At 36.5% G+C, this 27263-nt stretch overlaps 1 protein-coding gene across 2 annotated transcripts in view; it reads right to left on the bottom strand.

Moving 5' to 3' along the window:
- Positions 1-27263, bottom strand: part of PCCA (propionyl-CoA carboxylase subunit alpha) — a 415707-nt gene that overhangs the window by 278967 nt on the left and 109477 nt on the right. For both annotated transcript variants that reach the window (XM_058548431.1, XM_058548432.1), the window contains exon 7: positions 14430-14561. In XM_058548431.1, coding sequence (XP_058404414.1) covers positions 14430-14561 — 132 coding nt within the window. The remainder of the gene's footprint in view (positions 1-14429; positions 14562-27263) is intronic.

The following is a 27263-nucleotide window of genomic DNA, read 5'->3' as shown; positions in this document are numbered from 1 at the left end:
TGCCTCGCGAACAAAATACAGGAAGACTGCTGGCTGACGGAGACTGGATTATGAGAAGCCTGGAAGGAAACTTTTAACATGTCTTTTCTTTCAAATATGTAATAGTATATTTGCAAAAGATATTCTAGAGAAAATAAACTGCTGTCTAAAAAGTTCATTACTTGGAGACAACTAACAGGCAAATGTTAAAAGATAATTCATAGAATTCATTAGTCATATTTTGTCATTTATATATACACATATTATGGATGTATGTGTGTATACACAGAGAGATATTTACACAAAGCAAAACTTCTAAGAATTCTGTAACTGCCAGAAATCTAACACTTTTATAAACTGCCACAAAACAATCTTGTCTTTTAACTAATCAGTATGCTTAAATTTTCTCACTACATAAAGCAAATTCTACTAAATGAACTTCCAAGTAAAACCAAAGTGCCTTAAAAATTAATTTTTCACTTGTCATTCATTCATCCCAAAATATTTTATTGAGAACATATTATGTACCGAACCTTAAAAAACTCCATTATCAGTTTCAACAATAAACTATTAAATATAATCAGCTCCAATCTGTTCTTTCAGCACATTTAGTTTTCTTATCAGGCTATATATAAAACTACTTTTAAAAGAGAGAAAAATCCCCATACAGCTCCAAAATCAATGGCATTGACACATCGCACAGTACAACTTTCCTATGAGGCTATAGGTAGAAAAAAATTTTTAATAAAAAACTTGAATCAACAAGATAAAGACCAACAATCATCAGGAAAAATGGGCAAAGGATTAAATAAGTAGTTTACATAAAATGAAATCCAAAAGCATAATATATAAAATATGTTCAACTTGAGCCATAATTACAGACGTACAAATGAAAACAACGAGACACCACTTTTCACCTGCCAGGGTTTGATGATAGCCAGGAGAGGCGACCTGAAGGTAAACAGGCACTACTCTCACTACTGGTGTAGTACAAAATGGTGCAAGTTTTTTAAAAAGAAATTGTCCGTATCTATCAAAAGTTTGAGGACCTACACCTTTCGACCCAGCAATTTCAATTTTAGGAAGCTATCCTATAGATATATTCACATGCATGCATACAGAGAAATATATAAAGAAATTTATTATTTTCAATTTGTTGGTGGTGTTTTGACAAGAAAAGAAAATCAGAAAAACAATTTTAAAGGTCTTCAATAAGCGACTGGTACCGTAAGTGGTACATACATAAAATGAAATATTACATAGCCTTATTTTAAAAGAATGAGGTTGATCCCTATGTTCTTATTCATTCATTTACTCATTAATTCAATAAATATTTACCAGGCAATACCACATGAAATAGTTTTTGCCCTCATGGAACTTATAGCCTAAAGAGAGAAATAAAAAAGAGAGTAAAATCAATTGAGAATTGAAATAAATGTTACATGGAAACAAACAGTACTGAGGGAGTGAGTGAGAAAGAACCTATTTTAGATAGACAGCTCAGAAAGGGTCCTTTTGAAGTAAAATTTAAACTAAAACCTGAAGATACCACCAGCTAGCTGCCATGAAAAGATTAAGGAGAAAGGATTCTAGACAGAAAGAACATGTACAAAACTTTAGATGAGGAAGGCACTTAATATGTTCTAGAAACCTAAAGAAGGTCCATGAGGCAAAAACTGAAGCACAGTAAGGAAGTGGCAGAAAAGGACAGGATGAAGGATGAGTGGAAGGCATGGCCTGTGCTGGCAGGGCCTTCCAGTATTCAGTAGGAGTTCCAAATGCCTTGGCTCTATGCAGGGGAACGATGACTCAGATTTAGGTTTTAAGAAGATAACTAAAGATATGCAAAACATAGTATGCATTGTCAGAGAAAAAGCAAGTTGTAGGATAATACATATAGTATGATTTTATCTACATTAAGACAGAAAAACACATTTGAATGCTTATAAAAGCTTATGTATGGACATATACAACAAACAGCTTGAGTTACTCCTCAAAAGTAGGATGGAAAGTTGGGGAAAAGGGGGAACTTTTACTTATCATTGTATATGCTTAGTACACGTTGAACTTTACCACAAAGATAAAAATTTCATTCTTCATACTGCTTTCATAACTTAAAAATTAAATCAGCCACACTTGAAAGTATTATTCAAATTATCTAATTAATGATTTCCAGGGCATTAAATGTTATCAAAACAAACTAGTATTCCCAAAATCTGCTTAAACTTTTCATGACTCCCTATTCCCTTTAGAAGCAAATTTAAACTCCCTAACTTAGCTTCAATACTTGATCCTGCCTGCCTGAGCCACTGGTCTCATTTCCAGTCCCTCTTCACTTCATACCAAATGAATAGTTTAGAGAGAGGTGAGAGGGATATGGGGAGTCCAGTTGGGAAGCAGTAATCTAGGTGAGAGAAAAATTACCATTTTCTCTTACACTCAGGGGTGCACGTTTCAGGTTTCACCTAAATGTTACTTTCTTTAGAAAGCCTTTCCAGTCCTCCTATACCAGGTTAGGCGCCACTGCTGCGTGATCACATTACACTCCGTCCTTCAATTATGACAGCCCCTGTCACACTTAATCTCCACAAAAGCAATGACCAGCTCTAGTCTTGCTCTCTACTGAATCTCCAGAGTTTAGCAAATTGACACAATCAACACATTATCTGTTGAACGAATAAACAAGTATCCATCTGCTTCCTAGTAATAAGTCTGTTATGATAAGAAAATCTCCAAATGATCTCCAATGCCAGCAGAACTACTCATCTCCAGAGCATCAATGTTATAAGTGAGTAAACTCATACCCAAGGAGATGTAGTGGCTTGTTCAAATTCACGTATCTAAGTGATATACAGCAAGGAAGTACCACACAATAGTTTAGAGTAGGGGCTCAAGAACCAGACAGGCTTGGGTTTTGCTTCAGTTTAAAACAAAGTACACTCGATGGAACATTGGTGACATGGGGCAAAACCAAGCCCAATATTTACCCTTGTCTCTTAACTCTCAGTCAGGCACTTTTTTCACCACATCATGCAACTTCAAAAGTTTGAAACATAGGTTTCACAAAACCTATTCTTAAAAAATATACAGTGCTGGGACTGGCCCGCTAGCGGTTAAGTGTGCCCCCTCCGCTGCGACGGCCCGGAGTTCACAGGTTCGGATCCCGGGCGCGCACTGACGCACCGCTTGTCAAGCCACGCTGTGGCGGCGTCCCATATAAAGTAGAGAAAGATGGGCATGGATGTTAGCCCAGGGCCAATCTTCCTCAGCAAAAAGAGGAGGATTGGCATCGATGTCAGCTCAGGGCTAATCTTCCTCACAAACACACACACACACACACACACACACAAACACACACACTCTATCTATCTATCTATCTATCTATAGTGCTACCCAAACTGTAATTTTAAAATAAATATTTCATTAATTTAAAAAAATCAAACTTTATATGGCAGTAAGTTTTCAAATTAAAGGGCCACAGTTTAAGCTATACTAAAAAGTAATAAAAAGCAGGCTCATTTCAATTTAGAGATATTAAACTTTAATAAAAGTGTAAAATAAGGATTAAACTTGATTTTACCAAACACACTTTGCTCTTTATTTACATAAAACAAATCTCTTTTAAGGAAAACATCATTACTTCTTCACAAATCCAACTTGGCAAAATTTGAAGAAAAAGCCAAACTGATTCTGCTTAACATTCTTAGTTTTAGAACATTCTTAAAACAGTTCTCATGTCTATTAATTGGAGGACATACAATACAGTATATGAAAATACCAAAGGGATTTAAAACAGCAGACTCTGTTCAAGTACTGTTCAATATAATAATATACTATAATTTATCAAAAGAGAATTTCTAACAGGTGGGACAATAATCCCCCAGAAAATGGAAGAAAAGTCAACTACAAAAATTTCAAAAGAAGAAATAAAAGAAATCTGATGCTACTGATTCCCTTATACAATTTTCAATTGAAGTATTTAGAATAGTATTTTCATTTTCATATTAAAAGTAACAAAACTGAGAAAACAGAAAAGTACAAAAATAAATGAAAAATATATTAGCAATAATAATACTCCTAATAGCTTCAAATCAAGAGGTAGGAAAAAGGAATAGCCCAATGATATCATTTGATTCTTTTCTTCTAAGTGAGAAAAATCCCTATGGTTCACTCTGTAATTCCAGCCTGTCTTGCAGGAAGCCACGCTCAGGTTATGAAGTTATTTAACACCTGGGAACACTGATGAGGAAAGGGTTGCAGGAAGGTATTAAGCTACATAACTCCAAAACAGCAGCTCAAGAAATGGAGAAAAAGGAAAGAAGTCAATGGAACCAGTAACAATTTCTTTAACTCTATTTCAGCACAACTTATATTAAGTGAGCTCTATCATCCAATCCAAGAACAGAACAGTGAACAATTCTGTTTTACAGAGAATATGATGGGAGGGGTGGGTGATGTTACTTTATCCAAATACAAAGTAGATCACAAAAATGTAAAAAGGAGCTAACAGGGGCCGGCCCGGTGGCGTTGTGGTTAAGTTCGTGTGCTCCACTTCGATGGCCCAGAGTTCACAGGCTTGGATCCCGGGCGCAGACCTATGCACCACTTATCAAGCCATGCTATGGCAGGCATCCCACATATAAAGTAGAGGAAGATGGGCACGGATGTTAGCCCAGGGCCAATCTTCCTCAGCAAAAAGAGGAGGATTGGCAACAGATGTTAGCTCAGGGCTAGTCTTCCTCACAAAAAAAAAAAAAAAGAGCTAACAAAAATTGAGTGCCTTGTCTGCAAGCCTAATTTATTTGTTAACACTCTATAGCATCCACCTTTGAGGCAGCAAAGCCCAGTGGCTAAGAGCGCAGGTGCTGGAGCCAGAAGGCATGGACTCTAACACTGGTTCTGTGACAGTAAGCAAGTTACCTACCAGTGTGCCTCTCTGGAATTCAGTTTCCTCATCTGCAAGATGTAGATAATAACAATATCTATCTCATAGGGATATGGAGAAGATAAATTAGTTAAGGCTGAAATATACTAGAACAGTGTCTGGCACACAGTAAGCACTCAATTAAGGTTGGCACTCTGTGATAAAATGGGCAGTCTGCCACCCCAAACTGCCAAGTTTGTTTCTTTCCTGCCTGACCTTCATTGTTATAGCCTGTGGTCATCACTCACCCTCTGAATCTGTATAATATAGAACTAATACTGTCACATTGCAATACTGCAAAAAATGTGCACTTGCATCTCCAGTATACTTCACTGCATCAGATGATCTGTGTAGTCATTATTGCTGATGAGCAGGGAAGAAGGGCAGTGAAGGGAAGCAAATCTATAACAAAGACCGGGAAATTCAAACAGTTCTCCCTAATGCTAAACACCCAATTTATTTCTACAGTGATGTTAGTGTCAAATACTGACTCTACCATCCATGATTCAGACCACACCTCGCCTTTCTCGCTTGCTACATACAGCCTACTTACCAACTCTGAATTCTGTACTCACTGGATGAGTACTGCTACTCATTCATATGGGAAACTACTTAGGAGTTTACTTTCCTCAGCTGGTTCTAGAAAAAATCTGTCTTTGCCAAAAAAACGACTGTTTTTTGCAAAAAAAGATCATTGCTTCAAGGCACTATGGGTCAAAGCTCTATCTGAACACAAAAAAAGGATCCTCAAACTATTCTGTATTCATATATAAAGTAAAGCAAAATTTTCAACAATCCTGGGTTCAGGAAATAGGTTCCACCGGACTGTGTTTTCCAGATAACTCCAAGTCAAGCAGAAGACTCTTTCTGTTCTCATATACTTTCAAATCTTTCTAAAATTTAGTACGTTTCTACAATTGTACAACAGCATAGTAAACATACTTGAATCTTTTTTCAAAAATATAAAGCCTTTAAGGCATACCCAGGAAAGCTATTCTTGGTTTAGCAAGGGAAAAGGATACTGATGTCTAACATTGTACTTTGTAATTACTAGGACACAGCTTTTCAATTTTGGGGGTTTTTGTTTTTTTAGATTCCCTTCACACTAGTTTTTGTTGTTATTATTTGGCTCTTTCTGCTAAAGCAAGAGTGCAATTTCCAAAATCTGGCTCAGTAGGTGATAAAAACTATTACTACTTTAAAGCTATGCTGCATAATTTACAAACATCATTCAAATAATTACTATAACTGCTCTAAGATGTAAATGGGTATTAGTATTCCCTCTTAAAGGACAATAAGAACTCGGAGAAGTTTCATAAAATTCCCCCCAAATTGGTACGCTGATAGTTATTACAATCAAATGCAGCAATTTAATCATTGGTGATTCCTCCCTCTGCTTCACACCTGACATCTAACAGATTACATAAACCTATAGATTCAACTTCCATCATCTCTCTCCACACCATCTACTTTGGTGCATCCTAATACTTTATATTATGCCCCTATCATTTCTTGCCTGGATTAAAGGAAGAGGATTCCCCTTCATTTACCAACCTCGAGTTTTGCACTGCTCTAGTATGTTTTCCTCATCACAAACCAAAACAAGTTTATTAATTCCACAAGTTTATCACATTAACTCTTCTACATGAAACCATTTAGAGGCTCCCAAAGGCAGAAGAATAACCTCCAAACCCAGATGCATAGCATTCAAGGCCATATATATTTGGATCCTAATTTTCTCTCCAGCTCTCTTACTATAGCCCTCACTGCATACCTGCAGTCTTCTAAAGTTCCCATGTTCTCTCAGCTCCAAGCTTTTACAAAAAGATGTTTTCACTGACCACAGAGTTATGTCTCCATCATCATCCTCACTTTTTAGCTAACTCATTACTACACAGACTTCAGGTATCACTTAGCTATCAATTCCAATGGAAGATCTACCATAACACCCTCAAACGAGGTTAGATGTCCCTCCTACCTGGGCCCCATGCACTCTGAACTTACATTATTAAAATTTATTAAGTTGCCTGTCTACTTGTAGGTCTCTCTACGGAGACTTGAAACTCTTTGAAATCAGGGTCTGCAGCTTGTTATCCTTTGCCAAACAAGTGGGCTGGGATTCCAAAACCCAAAAGCTGTCTTCCAACAGCTTCAGACGCACAGTCTTGAATCTGCTCTCAAATTCCCAGGATCGAGTTCAAAAGATGTTGAATAAAACAAAACTTGTTAAAGGCAAATACTTGATACCAGATGACTACTTGAGAATTACACTTTAAAACAACATTAGTTTCTCTCTAATGAAAAGTATGATTCAAGAGAAGACATAAGGAAAACTGTTCCAGAAGACTCCTTAAGCACTATACACAATGTTTTAAAAAAGTATGATAAACCATCTCCATATAGCCTCCATATAACATTCTAAATATTCAAATGAGAAAAGAAAAAAAGTTTAGGGAGAAACGTAACAAATTGAAGCCACATTAAGTTGGAGGTGAAAATTACTTGGGGGAGAGAAAAGTAGAATATAATTGCCAACTTACAGTTTAAATCCTATGGATTTAAAAAAAATAAAATTATCTATAATTAGCACATACATTCCTCCAGTGCAAAAGTATTGCTAAGGCAGTTGCTAAAACCAGAAGGTATTCCAAAAATTTACACTATTTATTTGCATCAGCAAACCTCTTTTTGCATAGATACCCTCAAAAGTAATCTTTTACCTAAGAAATCTAACTACAAAATATGAAAAGCAGTGCAGTTCCAAATGAACATGGAATTACCACATAAGAAATCTAAATTAATAACCAAATTTAAAAGAAAAAATATGTACAGTCTTTTATATCAGAAAAAATTAAAGAAAACTACAAATAAAACTAGTATTAAAATATACCAGAGAAACAAAAAGGCATTCCTTAAAATCATTTTTAAATGGTTATTTGAAAACTATAAACTGCAGGTTTAATTGTGGTTTAACAAATCAATTCAGACAATAGGTGCTAAGAACTGTATACCATGGTTAAAGTTAACAAAGATAATGAGAATCTACCATTATTTGCAAGTGTAGTAGGAGCTTAAAAATTGCCTAAAGCATACCAGGAGACAAAATTGAAATGATAAGTGGATTTATTTTCTTCTACTTGTTACTTTTTCTTATTTTCCAAATTAACAGAGTTGCAAATTCAAACGCAGGTTGTCAAATGCAGCCTCCCTGAAAAGACAACCAAAATAACCTGCAAACCAAGTTTATTACCTACCACAGTCAAGGATACCGTCACTTTGAAGCAATCTTTGAACTTCCACTGAGATCTGCTCAAGACCCGCTAAAAGCAACAGTTCAAGATCCTAGATTCAAAAACTGCAGTGCTCCTCTGATGCCCACTGAGACCCCCACTCAGATGTCTCCCCAACCAAAATGGTGAGAAAAGTCTCACAACTGGGGAGAGCTCCAATTTCCTTTCCAAGAACTTTAGGAATGAGGAACTCTTTGATTTTCTGATCAGATTTGAACGTATGTTATTGGAAGAACCTTATTACTAACAAAATCTTCCTTATTAGTAACAAAACATTCTCAACACTTTTTGTTCTAAGTCTATAAGATAAAGTTCACATGGAAGAAGACAGGCATAAGACCTATAAGTTCATCTTCATGCTGGCTCCAGGAGCCAGTGAGTTCAGATTGGTATCCAAATAGGACAAAATTTGCCTTGAAACCCATATCATTTTGATATGGGTTTTGAGAACTTTCCTGTCTTGACTTGTTTTGTCCATGGGAGTATGGGTCTGGAAGAGATCTCGCCTCCAAATCTTAAACCAACAAGGCATTGGACATTGTCAGGCCTGCAATTAGAGATGGCCAACTATTAGGTTGGGGGCCCAAGACATGAGGTACACAAACAACATATGTGATATGCCATTACAAGACTCTCATGGGTCTGTCTCAGGGTAAGTCTGTGCTCTCTCTGAATCAGACTTCTTCTCCTTAAATATATTAAATCTGTAATTCAAAATCATGTTATTTTTCTAAACGGCACAATTTCACCACGGATAATTTAGAATCATAGTAAACTTTTTGTAAGCTTTTGATGTGAATGGTTCGCTTAAGAGGCACCTTAGGGAAAAAAAAAAGGAACGAAAATCTCAAACACCTAGTATTCTGCATGTTTTTGTTAACATGAGGAAGCTCCCAAAAGAATTTCAGATTCCAAAATTATTTCCTTACAAAACTCACAGGGAAGACAAAGTTCATAGGGAAGAGAGAAGGCATAGGAAAAGCCGAATGAAAAATGTGAAAAACTTAAATAAAACTCTCTTGAACCTGATGGTCTTTATCCTGCTATTCCTTCTTTCCCTCTATCCTATGCTCCCCCTGTGCCCTGCTCTTCCTCTGACCTGCTCCCCTTTTCTTCTGGCTGGCCAGAAACTCTCAAAGCAACACCACCTTTTAAAATTAAGCATCTGGGGCCGGCCCCGTGGCTTAGCGGTTAAGTGCTCGCGCTCCGCTACTGGCAACTGTGACGTACAACTATCTACTAGGGCTTTGGGGAAAAAAAAAGGAGGAGGATTGGCAATAGATGTTAGCTCAGAGCCGGTCTTCCTCAGCAACAAGAGGAGGATTAGCATGGATGTTAGCTCAGGGCTGATCTTCCTCACAAAAAAAAAAGAAAAGAAAAAAAAAAAAAGGAAAAGACTCACCATATTTTGCTCAGGGTCTTCAAGGCTGCAATCAAGGTGTGGGTCAGACTGCATTTTCATTTGGAAGCTCAAATGGGGACAAATCTGCTGCCACGCTCATTCAAGTGGTTAGTGGAATTTATTTCCTGGTGGCTGTATAACTGAGTGCCCCACTGTTTTGCTGGCTCTTGGATAGAGACCACCCTTACCTTAGAAGCTGCCTGCAATATGTTGTCATGCGGGCTTCCTCCATATTGCTGCTTACTTCATCAAGCCAGCAACTAGAATCTTATTTTCTAGTCTGCTAAGATGGAAGTTTTACAAGATGCAACATAATAGCAGGAGTGACACCCAATTACTCTGCCATATAATGTAACTGAATGCAATGACATCCCATCACCTTTGCCATATAATGTAACCTAATTAAGGGAGTGATATGCCATCACCCTTTGCCATATTTTATTAGTTAGAGAAGCCAATTGCAGGTTGTACCCAAACTTAAGAGGAGGGGATTACACAAAGGTTTGGATGCCTGGCAGATCCTCAAGCAGTTCCTCAAAAAGCTAAACATAGGACTACCATATGACCTAACAATTCCACTCCTGGGTATATAACCAAAAGAACTTAAAACACGTATTCAAACAAATACTTGTACACAAATATTCACAGCAGCTCTATTCACAATCACCAAAATATGGAAATAATTCAAATGTCCATCAACTGATGAATGCATTTTTAAAAAAGCAGTATATTCATACAACGGAATATTATTCAGCCTTAAAAAGGAATGAAATACTGACATATGCTACAGTATAGATCCCACATTCTGCTTAGATTACTGCTAAAGCTATCTAAAGTCCTTATTTTCATGTACTTGTAGTTACAAAATATCTAATTTTTTTATAGATTCAAATTCTCTGGTGAAATTCTTTATATGTTTATCTATTTTCTCCACATTTTCTTCTAATTTCTTTAACATATTAATCATAGTTACTTCACAGTCCTTATCAGCCAACTCCAGTATCTAGAACATATGTGGATCTGTTTCTATTGTCTGTTTTACTTTTTCTCTTGGTTTTTAGTTATGTGTTCCTTTCTTTTGATGTGTCTAACAAATACATACTAAATGACAATGTATAGTGGTTATATGTGTAAAATTTATCTACTAGAACATTACTCATCCAAGTATTTAGTGAGCACTGACTACGTGCCATCATATGCAAGTGATGCAGTAATAAACAGAGCAAAATCCCTGCCAGCAAGGAGCTTACAACCCAGTGCAGGAAGCAGACATTTAACCCATCATTAAAGTGGCTAAAAGGCCCTACAAAATCTGAACTCCTTACTATATATCTCACTTCCATTACCTCATCTCTGACCTCTATCTCCCTTGATCACTCCAATCACATGATTCCTTGTTGTTTGTTCAACATCAAGTACACTTCAACCTCAACACCTCTGCAATTGTTATTCTTTCTGCCCAGTATACACATGACGTGCCCTGTCACCCCTTCAGATGGCATGCTACACCTATTTAAAATTGTGAATAGACCCCACCCTCCAGCATTCCCCATCCCCCATCTCTGACTTATTTTTCACGACAGCATTTACTATATATCTTATTATTTGTCTATTGTCTGTCTCTTTCTTCTATAGAATAAGCTCCCTGAGGACAGGAATTTTTTTTTTTTGGTCTATTTTGTTCACTATTATATTCACAGCACTTCAAACAATGTTGGACAAATACTATGCACTTGTTAAATATTTTTTGAATAGATGAATGAATGAATGATTTAAAATGTTATAGGTCAAGTACAGGGTACTAAGGGAAAATATAGCAGAGGGCCTAATCTAATCTAGACAGTCAAGGAAAGCCCTTGTGAGGAATGAACGTTTAAGCCAAGACCTAAACAACGATTAGGAGACAATCAGGAATGAAGACGAAAGCAGAATCAACACATACACGACAGAATTAAGTATAGAAGTTTCAAGAACCTGAAAGATGTCATATACTATTGGTGTACATGGTACAAAGGGTAAACTGGCACAATATCAGTTGGCAGAGAGAAACAAAGGAAGCTATATAAAGGATTTAAACACAGGCATATGATCAAATATGGGCACTCAAACCACAGTGTCGAAACCTGGACAGGACCAAGACTAGCTACAAGGAAACCACTTAAAAGGTTGATGAAGTTATCCAGGTTAGATAATGGTAGCTGGAACTTGGTGTTAGCATGGGGAAAGAAAGTAGTAAATGGATCAGAAAGACATTTAAGTGAATTCTCTGTAGCAGTATTTATCAAGAATGACCCCCAAGTTTCTAGCTTGAGAAACTTGCTAGGTGGAAAAATGTCACCATGTTCTCAGGCAGGAGAGAATTAAGCACAAGAAGTTTAGAGCAGGAGTCAGCAAACTTTTTCTTCATGGGCCAAGTAGTAAATATTTTAGGCTTTGTGGGCCACATGGTCTCTGTCACAATTACTCAACTCTGCCATTGTAGTGGAAAAGCAGCCATAGACAACATGTAAAGAAATGAGCATGGCTGTGTCCCAAAAAACTTTGCTTATAAAAACAGGCATGCATGGAGCTATAGTCTGCCAATCTCTGATTAGAGAGAAAATGATGAGTTCAGCTTTTGACTTGTTACTTTCAAGATGACTCAGTGGCATCAAGCAGAGCTGTTTAAGAAGTAATTGGATATACAGTTCTGAAGTTCAGAAGAGATAACTAAAATAGATATAGAGGTTTCAGATTTGTCAGAAAAGGTAGTAACTGAAGCCATGAAGATAAGATTGCCCAGCACAAGTTTGTACAGTAGGAAAAAATGTCCTACTCAGAACCCAGAATAAAACCAACATTTAAGGAACAAACACAGGAAGAACAATAAGCATGAAAACTAAGAAGGAGATTCAAACAAGCCAAAAAACACAAAAACAAAAGCAAAACTAGAACTGAGTTATGTGCCAGAAGTGAATATTTCAAGAAAGAAAGAGTGACCAAATGCTTGTAAGAAAGACTTGAACGCTTCTAAGAGATTGAGATAAGACCAGGATTAAAAATCATACACTTGATTTAGTGAAAGGAAGAGGTTGCTGGTAGCCTTTGCCAAGAGAAATTTCAGTGGGAATGAGGAAAGAAGCCAGACTGCAGTAAATTAAAGATAACTGAAAAGTGTGGAAACAAAAGCAAGTGAGGACAATTCTTCTAAGATATTTGGCTGTGAAAGGGAAGAGAGAAGTAAGACAGCAGCTGTGGAGTGATGAGGGGTTACTGCACTCTATGAAGAGGAGGAACACATATTTCTTTCCACTAAACTGGAAACACCATGATGTGAAAGATCATGGGTATCTTGTTTATCACCACATCCTTCCCACTTAGCCCAGGGATCAGTACGTTTGTTGAGTGACTAAATATTTTTATAGCAATGGTAATGGAAAGGAGATAAAAGGCAAGGAGAGTTCTAAGATACAGAAGAGAGAAAAGATAATCAGTGAACACTGTAGTACACGAAGGCTATAATGAATACATTTGGAGCATAAGAGGAAGAACCAGCGTACAGAGGATGGGGAATACCTCTTCCTTGTAACAAGAGAGAAGAAAAAAATGAATACAGATCAAGGTAAATATGGGCAAGAAGCTGAGGATATTTATTAACCAGGGGCCAAGCTTTCTAACTATCCTGTAATGCATGAAATGATCCTGCACAATGAAGAACTGTCCAGCCCAAAAAGTAACAATAAGAAACACTGAAATGAAGAATTCTTGCAGACTAACTCAAATCACAAGGTTAAAATCTACACAGGGACTCTCTTCTTTTTTTTTTTCATAATTTTATTTATTTATTTTTTTCCCCCAAAGCCCCAGCAGATAGTTATATGTCATAGTTGCATGTCCTTCTAGTTGCTGTATGTGGGACGCGGCCTCAGCATGGCCGGAGAAGCAGTGCGTCAGTGCGCGCCCGGGATCCGAACCCGGGCCGCCAGCAGCGGAGCTCACTCACTTAACGGCTAAGCCATGGGGCCGGCCCAGGGACTCTCTTCTAACGAGAAAAAGTGAATATTTTTTCTGGAGTGGGAGGGGGAACCAAACACTAATTTCTGTATTTCTTCCTTAGAAGGCTTCAGCTGCAGAAACCACTTGCTGGTTGAGCTGATGTCTAGGATCTAGTCACCCATAGCTACACTACTTTCCACTAGAAATATGATTACATTTTACATTTTATGTATATGGACAGAAGCTCAATATAAAGATACAGAGAGAACATTACAATGTTTCAAACGTTTAATATATACCATCATTAAATGAAATCCAGAGATCTAACAGCACAATTTTGTTTGTTTGTTTGTTTGTTTGTTTGTTTGTGAGGAAGATTAGCCCTGAGCTAATATCCATTGCCAGTCCTCCTCTTTTTGCTGAGGAAGATTGGCCCTGGGCTAACATCGTGCCCATCTTCCTCTACTTTATATGGGATGCTGCCACAGCATGGCTTGACAAGCAGTGCGTGGTCCGCACCCAGGATCCGAACCTGCGAACCCTGGGCCGCCGAAGCAGAGCACACAAACTTAACCACTATGCCACTGGACCGGCCCCTCTAATAGCACAGTTTTTAATCACTAAGATTTTCCTTTGAAAGTATGAGTCAATACTGATTCATTAAATGCGAAGCTCAAGTGGCTTCTTGCTCTTTTTAACTTATGCCATTTAAAATAATCCAAGTATAAACAAGGCTGATCTTTTTAAACCTACAAATACATATTTTAAAAAGCAATAATTGCATTTTATCTTACACTCTTGACAAAATGTTTGACTTGAGGGCATGTACTATAAAGGTTAGAGTAAAATAGTTTCTCACCTTGACTACTCCATCAAAGCCAGGGATTGTGTTAACCTTTGCTTTCTTAGCTAATAATTTGCTTTCAATCTTGTCACCCATGGCTTGAATAGCATGTGTGTCAGGTCCAATGAAAATGACATCTTCTGCTGCCTGTGGAGAAATACAAGTAGAAATTCATAACAAAAACATTACGATGCTTGATACGGAGTCACTATTTTATAAAAAGAAAAACCCATACATATATTTACTAATTATTCACATACCAAAAACAACTTAAAAGTAAGCATTTGAGCCAAAACACTAAAATACATAATACTATATTGCATATAGTACATGTGTACATACACACATGAAACAAAGTCAAGTCAAAAAAAATAATTGACAGTAATAAAGAACTCCTGCTTGATATTAACAGTATTCTTTAGAAAAGCAACTTCGTGGTGTTATATTTATATATAATAAGACTACCACCCAATCTAAACAGTAAGTTCACCTTTAAAGTGCCTTATAAATCTTTGTATTTGCAATACTCTGCAGAGCAGTGCCTAGTTCAACACAACATCCATTTTTATTGTATACCAACTCTGTGCCAGTCTTGGAGCTAAATGTAGGGAATAACATGGATGAAAACCACAGTATATCAACTAACTCAAGGGAAACATGAACAGATCACCAATACCTCAAAGAAATAGAAAAAATAAAGTACAGAATGCTTACATCCTTGTGACTCCAAGAGATGAGTCAAGAATACAGTAGGAATTTACCAGGTAGAGTTATGGTTTCAATCAAAACTGCTCTGTATAAATCACATTTAGTTCCCTAGCAATGGATCTACCTCTCTGTGTACATGTCTTATAACACATAAAATGCTAATGAAGTAAATAATAATTAGGAACAGAACAAAATACAATGTAGTTAGCGCCACCGTAGGGCATGTCTAGAGAGGTAAGAGAGGAGTTTGCTGAGATAAAAGATGAGGTCATTAGGCAAAGAATTCAGGTTAAATACAAAAAAGGAAAAAACAGATCCGTATGCTGGGCATCATCAGGATAAGGTGCCTTACTGTTGATTCTCCCATGACCTTTGGTCAGGGACAGTATAAAGAATAAACCATGTATTTATGTATCACTTTCGTGTCACACATCCTATCTATTGGCACTGCTGCCTGAAAGGACTCTTGGCTTGGGAAAGGAGTTTCATTCTCCTAATAAGAATATTATCCAGAGTAGCTAGAGCATCGTGTTGCTTGGATTGCTCTCTTGGCCATTATGGCCTAAAAGGATTAAACCCACCCAGAGCAGGAGGCAGAAGTAGAACAGGGAATCAACAAAAGGAATCTATCAAGAGATAAATATTTGGGACATGAGATGATCACTTCACTCCGCACATGCTGAGTTGAGATGTGCAAAGTGATGAGTTGACTCAGCACTTTGGAATAGTCAAGTGTCCATGTTCAGGAGGCAGATAGAGGTCTAGAGGTTATCAGACAAGACCAGGCTGAGGTACAGATTTCTAAAGGTATCAAGTATAGGAGGGAATTAAAAGGTGTAGATGAAATCATTCAGAGAAAATGTATAGAAAAGCCAATGCTATTAAACTCAGGATGTATTCTTTCCCTCCTGCCCAAAAGCAAGACAGAAGAAAAGAGAATTTTTAGATTCTGAATTTAAAACCTCCTTTTCTTTGTGTGACAATAAGGATAATAACCACCTTGCAAGTTTAATTGAAGGACTGAATAAAAGAATAATGTAAAACACCAAGCTGAGTGCCACAACTGTTAGTTCTTGTCCCCTATCCAGAAGTCCTGATACAAAGAGAACACTAGGATAATAAGACACCTAGGTCCATAGGCCCCAATATACATTCTAGGAACCCAAATACCTACAATTACCAGTGTTACAAGTGGCAGAATGCTAGATAAGAAACCTCTTCAGACATAATACATGCTCATAATATACCTCTCCATCAAATATTTGTATGTAGTTTTAACAGTAGAACCTTCTTTTCTTTTTTTTTTTTTTTGTGAGGAAGATCAGCCCTGAGCTACCATCCGTGCTAATCCTCCTCTTTTTGCTGAGGAAGACCGGCTCTGAGCTAACATCTATTGCCAATCCTCCTCCTCTTTTTTTTTCTCCCCAAAGCCCCAGTAGATAGTTGTATGTCATAGCTGCACATCCTTCTAGTTGCTGTATGTGGGACGCGGCCTCAGCATGGCCCGAGAAGCAGTGCGTCGGTGCGCGCCAGGGATCTGAACCCTGGCCGCCAGCAGTGGAGCGCGTGCACTTAAGTGCTAAGCCATGGGGCCTGCCCGAACCTTATTTTCTTTATAAAAAAAAAAAAATCTTATGTGAAATCTTCAAAATGTAAAACACATGAAAAGTAGAGCTGCTCTGTGAGAGGGAAAAGTAGTGGTAGGCCTACATCTCCACATACTCTATGTCACTAGCTGGGTAAACCGGTGATTTTGGACCATACCAATAATCACACTCATTTCTCTTTATCTCGAACCTACAATTCACTAAACATTAAGTAAAGTCAAGAGGATACAATCATGTTTCAACTATTAATTGTCTTTCCATATTCTCATTTTACTTGCTAAAATGGAGGAATTTTTATTACAAATGCTGTTTTAAATACCACCATGCCAGGCAGATATAATAAAGCAATCAGAATACCCACACAAAGAGCTGAAGAAATAACATGAATGAGAACATCCAAAATACATTATGATTGTAAAACTTCTGATTAACAAGAGCCCAACAACCAGGTACTATTGGTTAACCAGATTTTTCTCATGCATTCTAATTTGAGGAAAATTACTCACCCAAAAAATGCAAAAATTACCAAGAAAAAAAGCTCACATCAAGTATTTAGTGACTATTCTTTGTCCCATCCAACACAAAAGAAAAATAGCCAGTAGTATACTGGGCAACTACTCAAATAGATGTTTCAATGAACTAACTTCCTTTTTATCTATATGTTTTGGTAGTACTCCCTGGGTTAGCCTTTAAATGTAATTACAGCAAAATGAGAAAGCAGTATCCTAGCTCCTGACTCCCATAATTCTTTGACCAAAAAAAGGCAGGTTGAGGTCAAAGTAAGACAGTATGGTAACTGCCAAGTGATAAGAATATGTTTCAAAGTCCTGAGTTCTTAACCAGAGTCATTTGTGTAATTTGGAACTTAAGGCCAGAATTTATCCACTAGTAACCCTTTGATACACATCTGTTAACCCTGTATTTTTTGTTACCCATCAATTATCCATTTCCCTTAATTACCAGTAAGTCTTTTTGACACGCCACAGCAATGAAATTTACTTCAAAAAATATGCTCTTTAAGGTCCTTTTAAATTTACCATGAATGAAAAATATAATACCTGAATGCAGATAAATGTCTTATGGTCATGAAAAAAGTGGGCATTTTCCATCATCATTGGAAAACACTTTAATAGTGATACACAGGAAAAAGATTACGAAAAGCTGAAATCACTGCTCTAAGATTCTTTTCATATTCTAAATTCTGTGATTTTATGGTTCTGGTCAAATTTTGATACAAAAATGGGAAAAATGGTTGGGTCTGAGTAGTATGTTAGGGAAACAATGAGATTTAATTTACAATAGGCTTTATGTTGGAAATGAAGGACAGAAATAATTGTCGTCTGTAAAAATTAAAATGTATGATACATAATTCATTCTTAGAAATACCATAACAGTTAGTACATTGCTATACTATGAATTTAGATTTTTTAAAAATGTGTACACTTTAGACTCACCAAGAATTACTACTCGGATAACTAAAGCCAGAGTCAGACAGGAGAGAGCCACAGAAAAACTGCTGAACTGCCCCCAAAAAACCCAGATTCTGGATTTTAATATATTCCTTGCTGAAAGAAAAAAGAGTTTCTGGTAGAGAAGGCCAGTTCCAGGACTGGTGCAGGGAAGTTAGCATATGAGATAAACTGAGTCAGTGAGAAAGCTTTCAAAAATTAATATGGTTATCTCAAAAGCGCAGAGTAGCAAATAGAAAGGGCTACCCACTGAATATGGTGATGACAATATGAGCATCAAAAATAATAATAAGGAGGGGCTGGCCCGGTGGTGTAGTGGTTAAGTGCGCGCACTCTGCTGTGGCGGCCCAGGGTTCAGAATCCCGGATGTGTACCAACACATCGCTTGTCAAGCCATGCTGTGGCAGCGTCCCATATAAAGTGAAGGAAGATGGGCACGGATGTTAGCCCAGGGCCAATCTTCCTCAGCAAAAAGAAGAGGATTGGCAGATGTTAACTCAGGACTGATCTTCCTCACACACAAAAATAATAATAATAATAATAATAATAATAATAATAATAATAATAATCAGGAGATTATAAGGCTAATTCATCGTTTCAAGACCTCAGAATAAACCTTTTCCTGCTATCTTTGTTCAAGTATTTAAACTTCTTGGACATGTATCACTGATTTTAAAAAATACATAGCTCTTGGGGCCAGCCCCGTGGAATAGTAGTCAAGTTCGTGCACTCCGCTTCGGCAGCCCAGCACTTGCAGATTCGGATCCTGGGCACGGACCAACGCACCGCTTGTCAAGCCATGCTGTGGCAACGTCCCATATAAAGTAGATGAAGATGGGCATGGATGTTAGCCCAGAGCCAATCTTCCTCAGCAAAAAGAGGAGGATTGGCAATATGTTAGCTCAGAGCCAGTCCTCCTCACACACACACACAAAAAAATACATAGCTCTTTAAAAAACAATACAGAGGGAAACTAATTTCATACACAAAACTAAGCAGAATAAAAGTATCAAGGTAAAATCTCATACAATGTTTTTATAAGAAAAAAACTAGGGGCCAGCCTGCTGGCATAGTGGTTAAGTCCACATGCTCTGCTTCGGCAGCCCAGGGTTTGCCAGTTCAGATCCTGGGCATGGACATACACACCACTCGTCAAGCCATGCTGAGGTGGTGTCCCACATAGAGCAACTAGAAGGATATACAACTATGACATATAACCATCTACTGGGGCTTTGGGGAGAAAAGGAAAAAAAAAAGGAAGAAGATTGGCAATAGATGTTAGCTCAGGGCCAATCTTCCTCAAAAAAAAAAAAGAAAAGAAAAGAAAAAAATTAGTACTAAAATAACATCCATGGAGGGAAAAAAGCACAACAGAAAGACATACCAACACAACAGATCAAAACTGTTACCTGCTGTTCAAAACAAGCTGAAAGACATTTAAAAATGACAGAAAACATGAAATAGCATAAATCAGAATTAGAAATGCTCAGAAATGAGGTGACAGACCTCAGGACAGAATTACAAATAAAAAAGAAAAGCATATTAGAAATGAAGACTAAACTAGAGGAAACATAAGAGTGAATAAAGAAAACAGATAATACCTTACAAGAAATAGAAAGCGAAAGGAGGAAATTTCTTAAAAATTTAAATATCAAAGAAAAATGAAGAAATTTTTTAAAAGATGCAAGAGAAAATGACAAATACTGAAGATGAACAAAAAACATCCAATATATGGATAAGAGGAGTCTTTGAGGAAAACTAAAGCAAAAAAAAAGAATGCTGAAACCTATAACTCAAGAAAATTTTCTTAAAATAAAAATCGAAAATATATATCAAAAGAGCATACTACAGCAAACCTGCGAAATTCAACCCAGAATGACCAACACCATAATACATTCTAGCAATATTACTTAAGACAAAGAAAAAAACTTGGGAAAAAAAATATGACACATAAAAGAGAAGTTTAAATTATAACCAGACTTGGACAGCAATTATTCACGCCAAAAGACAATGGAGTAGGGGCCGGCCCGGTGGCGCAGCGGTTAACTGTGCGCCCTCCGCTTGGGGGTCCTGAGGGTTCGCAGGTTCGGACTCTGTGCATGTACCAACGCACTGCTTATCAAGCCATGCTGTGGCAGCACCCCATATAAGGTAGAGGAAGATGGGCACCATGTTAGCCCAGGGCCAATCTTCCCTGGCAAAAAGAGGAGGATTGGCATCGGATGTTAGCTCAGGGCTAATCTTCCTCACAAAAAAAAGAAAATGGAGTAATGTACTCCATTGAGCAAGATATTCAAGAAAAGAAAGTATGAGCCAAGGATTTTAAATCCAACAAAACTGACTTCCAAGTATAAAGAACAGAGAAAATGTAACGACAGGCAAGAACTCAAGACCTCTTTCTAAGGAATCTAACAGAACAGTTGTTTGCAAACTACAGTCTGTGGGCCAAATCGGACCTGCTACCTGGTTCTGTACGGTCCACAATCTAAGAATGGCTTTTACATTTTTAATTGTTTGGAAAAAAAATTTAAGAAAGTACATTATGACATGTGAAAATTATATGAAACTGAAAGACAGTTTTATTGGAAACCAGCCATGCTCATTAGTTTACATGTTGTATAGCTGCTTTCTCACTACCGAGATAAGACTTGCAACAGATCATATGGCCCGTAAAGCCAAAAATATTTACTATCTGGACCTTTACAAAAACAGTTTGCCCCCTCCTGTACTAGAGAATGAGTAACTACTTCAGGAAACCAAAATGACAGAAGAGATCAACATAAAGAGCCTATAGTTACTTGTAGAACTAAAACTAAATGAAGGCTAAGGAGAGAGTACAGTATATAACGGCTATATTTTCTGACAATATAGAAACAGTATAACTACTTTTAGAAGTGGGGGAAGAATAGGGAGATGATGTACAAAAACTTTTTTCAAGTCTTCACAGTAATCATATTGGTATTATTATTATTATCCTGAGATTGCTATGTGTGTACTACTGGGCAAGACAAATAATTATGAGGTATTCTAATTCTATCATTTCCCCTATCTCTGAGAGTCAGAATTCTAAATACAGAAGAATGAAGATACAGAAATAACAAAGAAGAGGCTAAGTAAAAGTTCTGCAATCTTGAATTTTAATTGAAACTATCACTATGAACACAGGAGGTATTTTATCTCACATGAAATACAGACTATATTTAATTATATTTTCATATCATGTTATATGTACCACATATTAGGAAAATGTTATACATATTTTATTAATATAGCATGTTTATTACATAATATCTATATTATATAGTATATACACACACACCCTATTTGGGGTTGGGGTTAGCATTATATCTAAATACATTTATATATTAAATATATCCATGTTCTATATTCTATTAATAAAATATAGTTAGTATAACACATATTATATATAATAAACATATATAACATAAAACATATGTTAGAAACCTGTTAATACACATATTTTATTTCCTAGCCCCATAAACTAAAAAGGTCTGAAAACAACGACCATCAGTAGCAATAACCATGCCTGGCACCTGGACTGTGGTATCCAAATACCATTAAAAGAAACCAAGGCATTTTGAAAAGTCTGATTAAAGACCTGAAGCAGGAAATGTAAAATATGAGACTAGAATATCTTTTCAGACCAGAGAGAAAGAAGCCATAAAAGACTACGAGGGTCAAGTCAAAAAGACTCAGGAGCCAACTTAGGCCCCACTGGCCAAAGAGGGACAACTTGAGCTTCACTAACTATTCCAACAGATTTAAACCCACGAAATATGTTTGAATCTATGACTTCATAATGATACTTTTAAAAAGAATTGGTTAACTTTGAAGGATAAGGAACCAATTCATTACCTCAAAAAGTAGTATAACGTATTAGACCAGAACAAAAGAATTACACATTTACCTTGCTCTTTCTATATGAATTGTATCACTAGGTAACCAAACAGTAAATGAGGGAAAGGGTCTCTTTATAAACATATTCCAATTAATTAATGAAAAAGATATGAGAATTAAAATATCACCATTTTGCAATCCAATGAAGTACCAAATACAGGCAGTAAGCAAGGAAGGCTGCTTAGATCTTCAAAAGCACTAACAAGACATTATGTGCCTCCTACAGTCTTGGCCAAAGGGATCAAAACCTGAATCTGATCCTATCTCTGAATCCAGGTGCCAATTTGTAGGAAATGCCAAGAATGGAAGAAAACATTGAACTGCACCACGATTATGCAATCAGCTAAGCCAAGACTGAGGGGAACTCTACGAGTCAAATGGCCCAAGGTTCTTCAACAGATAAATTGTAAGGAAAAGAAAGGTATACAAGGAGAACGTAGGGATTAAAAGAAATTTAGAAGACATATTAAAGTTAAAAATAGGCAAAATCATAGTGTCTAGGGATGCACATTTGGATAATAAAATTATTTTGAAATGCAAGAAAATGATTAGTATAAAAGCCAAAGTAATGGGTACATATGGGGAGAGATCAGAGGTTAGGATTGAGATATGTCCCATGCACAGGCCTTCCAGGATTCAGGGCAAATGTCTAATGTCTGGATCTATGTAATGATTACAAGATTATTCACCTTAATTAAGCCACACATTTGTTTTGTGTAGTTTTTCTGTATCTGTCATTTTATTTTACAATAAAAATTTTGAAAACAATTTCCGAGTAGCCACCAGCATGTAGGAGTGAAACCACCACCTGGACTAGGAGCAGGTGCAGCAGCACCCACCACCAGTGAGGTGTTTCTCAGACCAGTTTGCTAACCTCTTCCAGGGCCTTTTTGGCTTTAAAAAAAAAAAAGAAAAAAGTGTGTTCTCCTCTTTGGCTAGGATACTTCAGTAGACCATTATTTTGTACAAAGTGAAACATGGAGAAATGGTAACAGCTACTACTGTTCAAAAATAGGTTAAATGTGGAAACTGTTAAGTACAAAAACATCGGCTTCACTGGCTTGGCCACGATAGCCAGGAAAGGAGCCAGCCTCTGCAGCATCACTACTTTCAAACACTCAAATTCTGCTCATTGTATGAGGCCCAAGAAGAGCTCATGAGGATGGTGGCAGAAGAGTTGATCAGAGATTGCATCTTAACTCATGTTTACAAAGAAAAAGGATCTTCCCCATGCCCTGAGTGCTGCTAAAATCACAGATGAGCTGGGACTGCATTCTCTGAGCAATAGAAACTGGTAATTCAGGTCACCTATACCGCAGTGGAGGAGGGCTGTATAAAGGGCTGGACTGCTGTCCAATCCATGATGAAACCAGAAATCAATGAGGAGAACCGGTCCTCCTCCCACCTTCGTCCTTTCCCTTTCACTGCCTCTACTTAACTCACCCGTGGCAAACGGTGCTCACTGTGCACTGAGTGCCAGAAGCTGTATTTCATTATGTTTTTGTCACAGTGTACTAGACTATGTTGTAAATGTGGCAGAGGAAACCTGCAAACAGATTTCTTATTTAATGTAAATAGTTTTTGTTTCCCATGAGGCCACTTCTGGTACTCCTATGCAATACTATTCAGCCTTTTTTTTTTTTTTTTTAGTTAAAAACAAACAACTCAGTTTAATACCAGGAAGGTATTTTAGGCAAGTTGACACTTGGGCTTAAGAGTTATTGTGTAAAAGGGTAGGCTCTTCCTCTCAGCTGATGAGATATGTGTTGAAATCTATTTTGGTGGTTAGTTGTTAACCTGAACTCAGTGTACTTTTGAAAATAATCATTAAAAACAAAAGATAAGGAGAACATTTGAACACACAGATTGGAGAAACATTCCCAGTATAGTTTTGTGGTAAGGAGTAAATACCAGTTGCCTGAGTCTTTATCCCAAGACTGGGCACAAAGTATGGATGAGCACTTCCATCACCACTATCCAACATTCTACTGGAGGCCCCAGGCTGCGCAGTGTGCAGTGCATGATTAGAAAAGACTAGAATATGAATCCTAATTCATTTTACCCAACACTGACTGTGGAGTATCAACAAAGGGAGGAGCAGAATTACCCTAGAAGAAGGTGCCAACAGCCTCCAACCCCCTACATTTATAGGAGTAATTTTCTTTAAGTTGCTAGTCAGCTCATTGTAAATTAAGAAGCCAATTTATGTGACTCGTTAGGATAAGAATATTAAGGAATTTGACTGTTATGGGGGATGGGTGGCAGAGGGAGCAAAGGTTCTATTTTAAAATTCTAAACATAAACTTATAAACCAATAGTTTTTTAATTTGTTTGGGGTGCTAATTGAAAGATCATTTGAAATCTAATGACATACTTACAAACTGTATTTAACTTATAGTACACTGTGTATACTGTGACTTAGTTTAGCAAAAGGAAACTGTGACTTACTCTTTCGGTATTATCGGTATCTGGATTTCATTCAGTCTAATGTATATTTTGTATTAAGTGTCTACTTGGCACAATGCACTCAAGTAATATTATTACTTCCAGATGACAGCCATGTATAATATTTAGTTAGGGAAACAGAGTCGTGGCAACTTTCTCCACTGTAACAGTGGAGAAGTCAGGTTTTCTAGTTAAGGAATATTGTTAAATATAAAACCTTGTTTCTCGTGCATAGGAAGTAAACAAACATTACAGCAATAGAACACTTTCTATTTCTAATACTTGGCAGTGGAATGATTTCCATTTCTATTTTTCAGCTATTATTAAGAAAATTGTTAAATTTCTTATATTAACATGTTTTGGGTTTTTGACAAAGATACTCAGGGCAAAGAAGAGGTTTTTGATACTTATTAATTTAATAAAAACCATTTAAACAAACTATAAATCTCTAAATATCTTTGTACTTTTTGGGTAAGCTTTTCAAGCTTAAGGGAAAAATATTTTCTTTTTAAAAATTCTAGTTACTATACCCTATACTAATTTTGGAAACGTTCTTTCCATTTTAGAAGACTACGATTAAAGTTTGTCAGTGTTTGCCATTTCTTTTGTGCATATCTGATTTCTTCTTTTTATTTCTCTGTAATCAGCACTGCTATCTATTTCTAGAGTCTAACTGATTGTAAAGAAGAAAGAGGTTGGGCAGTTAAGCTTCAACATTCTACACTCTTTGTGCAGATCAGGATACTAAAAAGAGATGAGTTAACATAAACCTGAGTGGGCTGTTACCCTTTTTTTTTTCTTCGGGAAATGTAGATGCAATAACATTTCCAGCAGAAAGACTCATTCTAAGTTCCTACTGTTTAAGAATGCAAATGAAGTATTCGGTCTTTTCTGTGCCTGGAGGTGTTATCTGAGAAAACAGAAAGAGGTTTCTAGCATTAGTTCCACAGATTTCCTTTATCATGTAAAATCTTAGACTGGTTGCACTGGCAAGAATCAAAGAAAAGCAATATAGAAGATACTCAGAGAAAATCAATCCAATAACTTCTTTAGCAATAACACAGAGAAAAGTAGAGTGAACTAAAAAGGCAGGCTTTGGGGTGAATTTTAGCCTCCTTCCTTTAAAGAAATTCTAGTTTTGATGTTAGAACTTTTAAAAAACACATCAGCAAAATACTGATAATCAGTTAAACAACAATAAATTTCCTTGGATGAAATTATTAAATACGCTGTTCAGCTATGTGGCATTTTCAAGAAGTTAAGTTCATTTTTGCTTTATAATAGTGATAATGCTTTAAACAAACATGCAACTACAAATTTTAAAGTTTTTCTTTCAGCTGTATCTTTTAAGAGGATGAGGTAAGAAGTTTCACATTTAAATCTGGTATGTATTGCCAAGGTTTTCCTTCTGTTAACTGGTCATAGGAATTATTGAGTTATGAAACTATAATTTCGTTTTTTCACAGTTCGTATAAATTACTTTTATTTTATATCCTTGTAATTTGGATATTTAAAATGAGTTACTTTCATTTCTCCCTGATCCAATTATTTTTATTGTTTCATGAATACTAAAATTAATTGGTACCTTTAGGTTGCAAAATAATATTTTTCCGGTTCAATTTTGGAATATACTTTATAATAACTATGAATTTAGATGAGCAATTTTACAGTTTAAGTTAAAAAATTTAAGATTTAATAATACTTCAAATAGCATGAGGGGAGGTTAATGGATAACCTCATGACTCACTTTCCTGTTCATCCCTCACAGTCCATCAGTATGTACTGAAACGCCACTAGTGAACAAGGATAGTAAGCTGGTAAACTAGTGAAAGGCTAGAGATCTTTGTGTAGTCCAAATATTACACACTAAATTTAATTTTTAAACTTTTTAAATCAGCCGGAGATATTATCTGAATTATGTATTTTCTATTTCCTTTAAAAATATTAATGAACTTCTTTAAAATTTACTACAAGTAAAAGCCCTTCCACACTCCTTGCTTAATTTACTGTTTTCTGGAACACATCAAGTTTTCAATACCACCGTTCAATGGAAATAAGAGTCATATGGTTTGAATAAACCATGCTCTACCTACAGTTGGGATATTCTTTTTGGTTAGCACATTTAATTGCTCTCCTCTAAGATAGCCTATATTATAAAGCTTATTTCGAATACTGATCAGAATGCTAAAAAAGCAGAGATCATGATTTCCAATTAACTGCCTTGAGCAACTAAGTAATTCCTCCCACTACTACTCCGTACTAGTCTAACCCACCAACCTGCTGCTTTCACCCTTTATTTTGGTTATTGACAAGGATGCAATGAAGTAAAAGTGACAACAAGATGTAGTGGAATGACCCAAGTAGAGATTAATTTATCTCTAGATGGGAAACATTTTTTTTAAGCGTAGAAGAACAAGGAATGTAATAACATTAATAATAACAACAAATTTATTTATTTACTTATTTAGCACTGTTCACAAGGCATTGTATTAAGGCTTACTTTATTCTAAAAGCCATTTTATAGATAAACATTTCAGTCACCAGGTTCTAGTTTGTTTACAAAGTTAGGAAGTCTTCAATTTATTCTAGAATTACACAGTAATATCTTACATTGTACAACATTTCATAATTTTAAAAGGTGTTTCTATATCATTTTTCCCTAAAAAAAAGAAAAAAGGCCTAAGAAACCAGCAGGACATAAA

The sequence above is a fragment of the Diceros bicornis genome, chromosome 9, assembly GCF_020826845.1.
Source record: "Diceros bicornis minor isolate mBicDic1 chromosome 9, mDicBic1.mat.cur, whole genome shotgun sequence".
In the NCBI taxonomy this organism is placed as follows: Eukaryota; Metazoa; Chordata; class Mammalia; order Perissodactyla; family Rhinocerotidae; genus Diceros; species Diceros bicornis.
The sequence above is the reverse complement of the archived record's forward strand: the minus strand, read 5'-3'. Positions and strand labels throughout refer to the sequence as shown.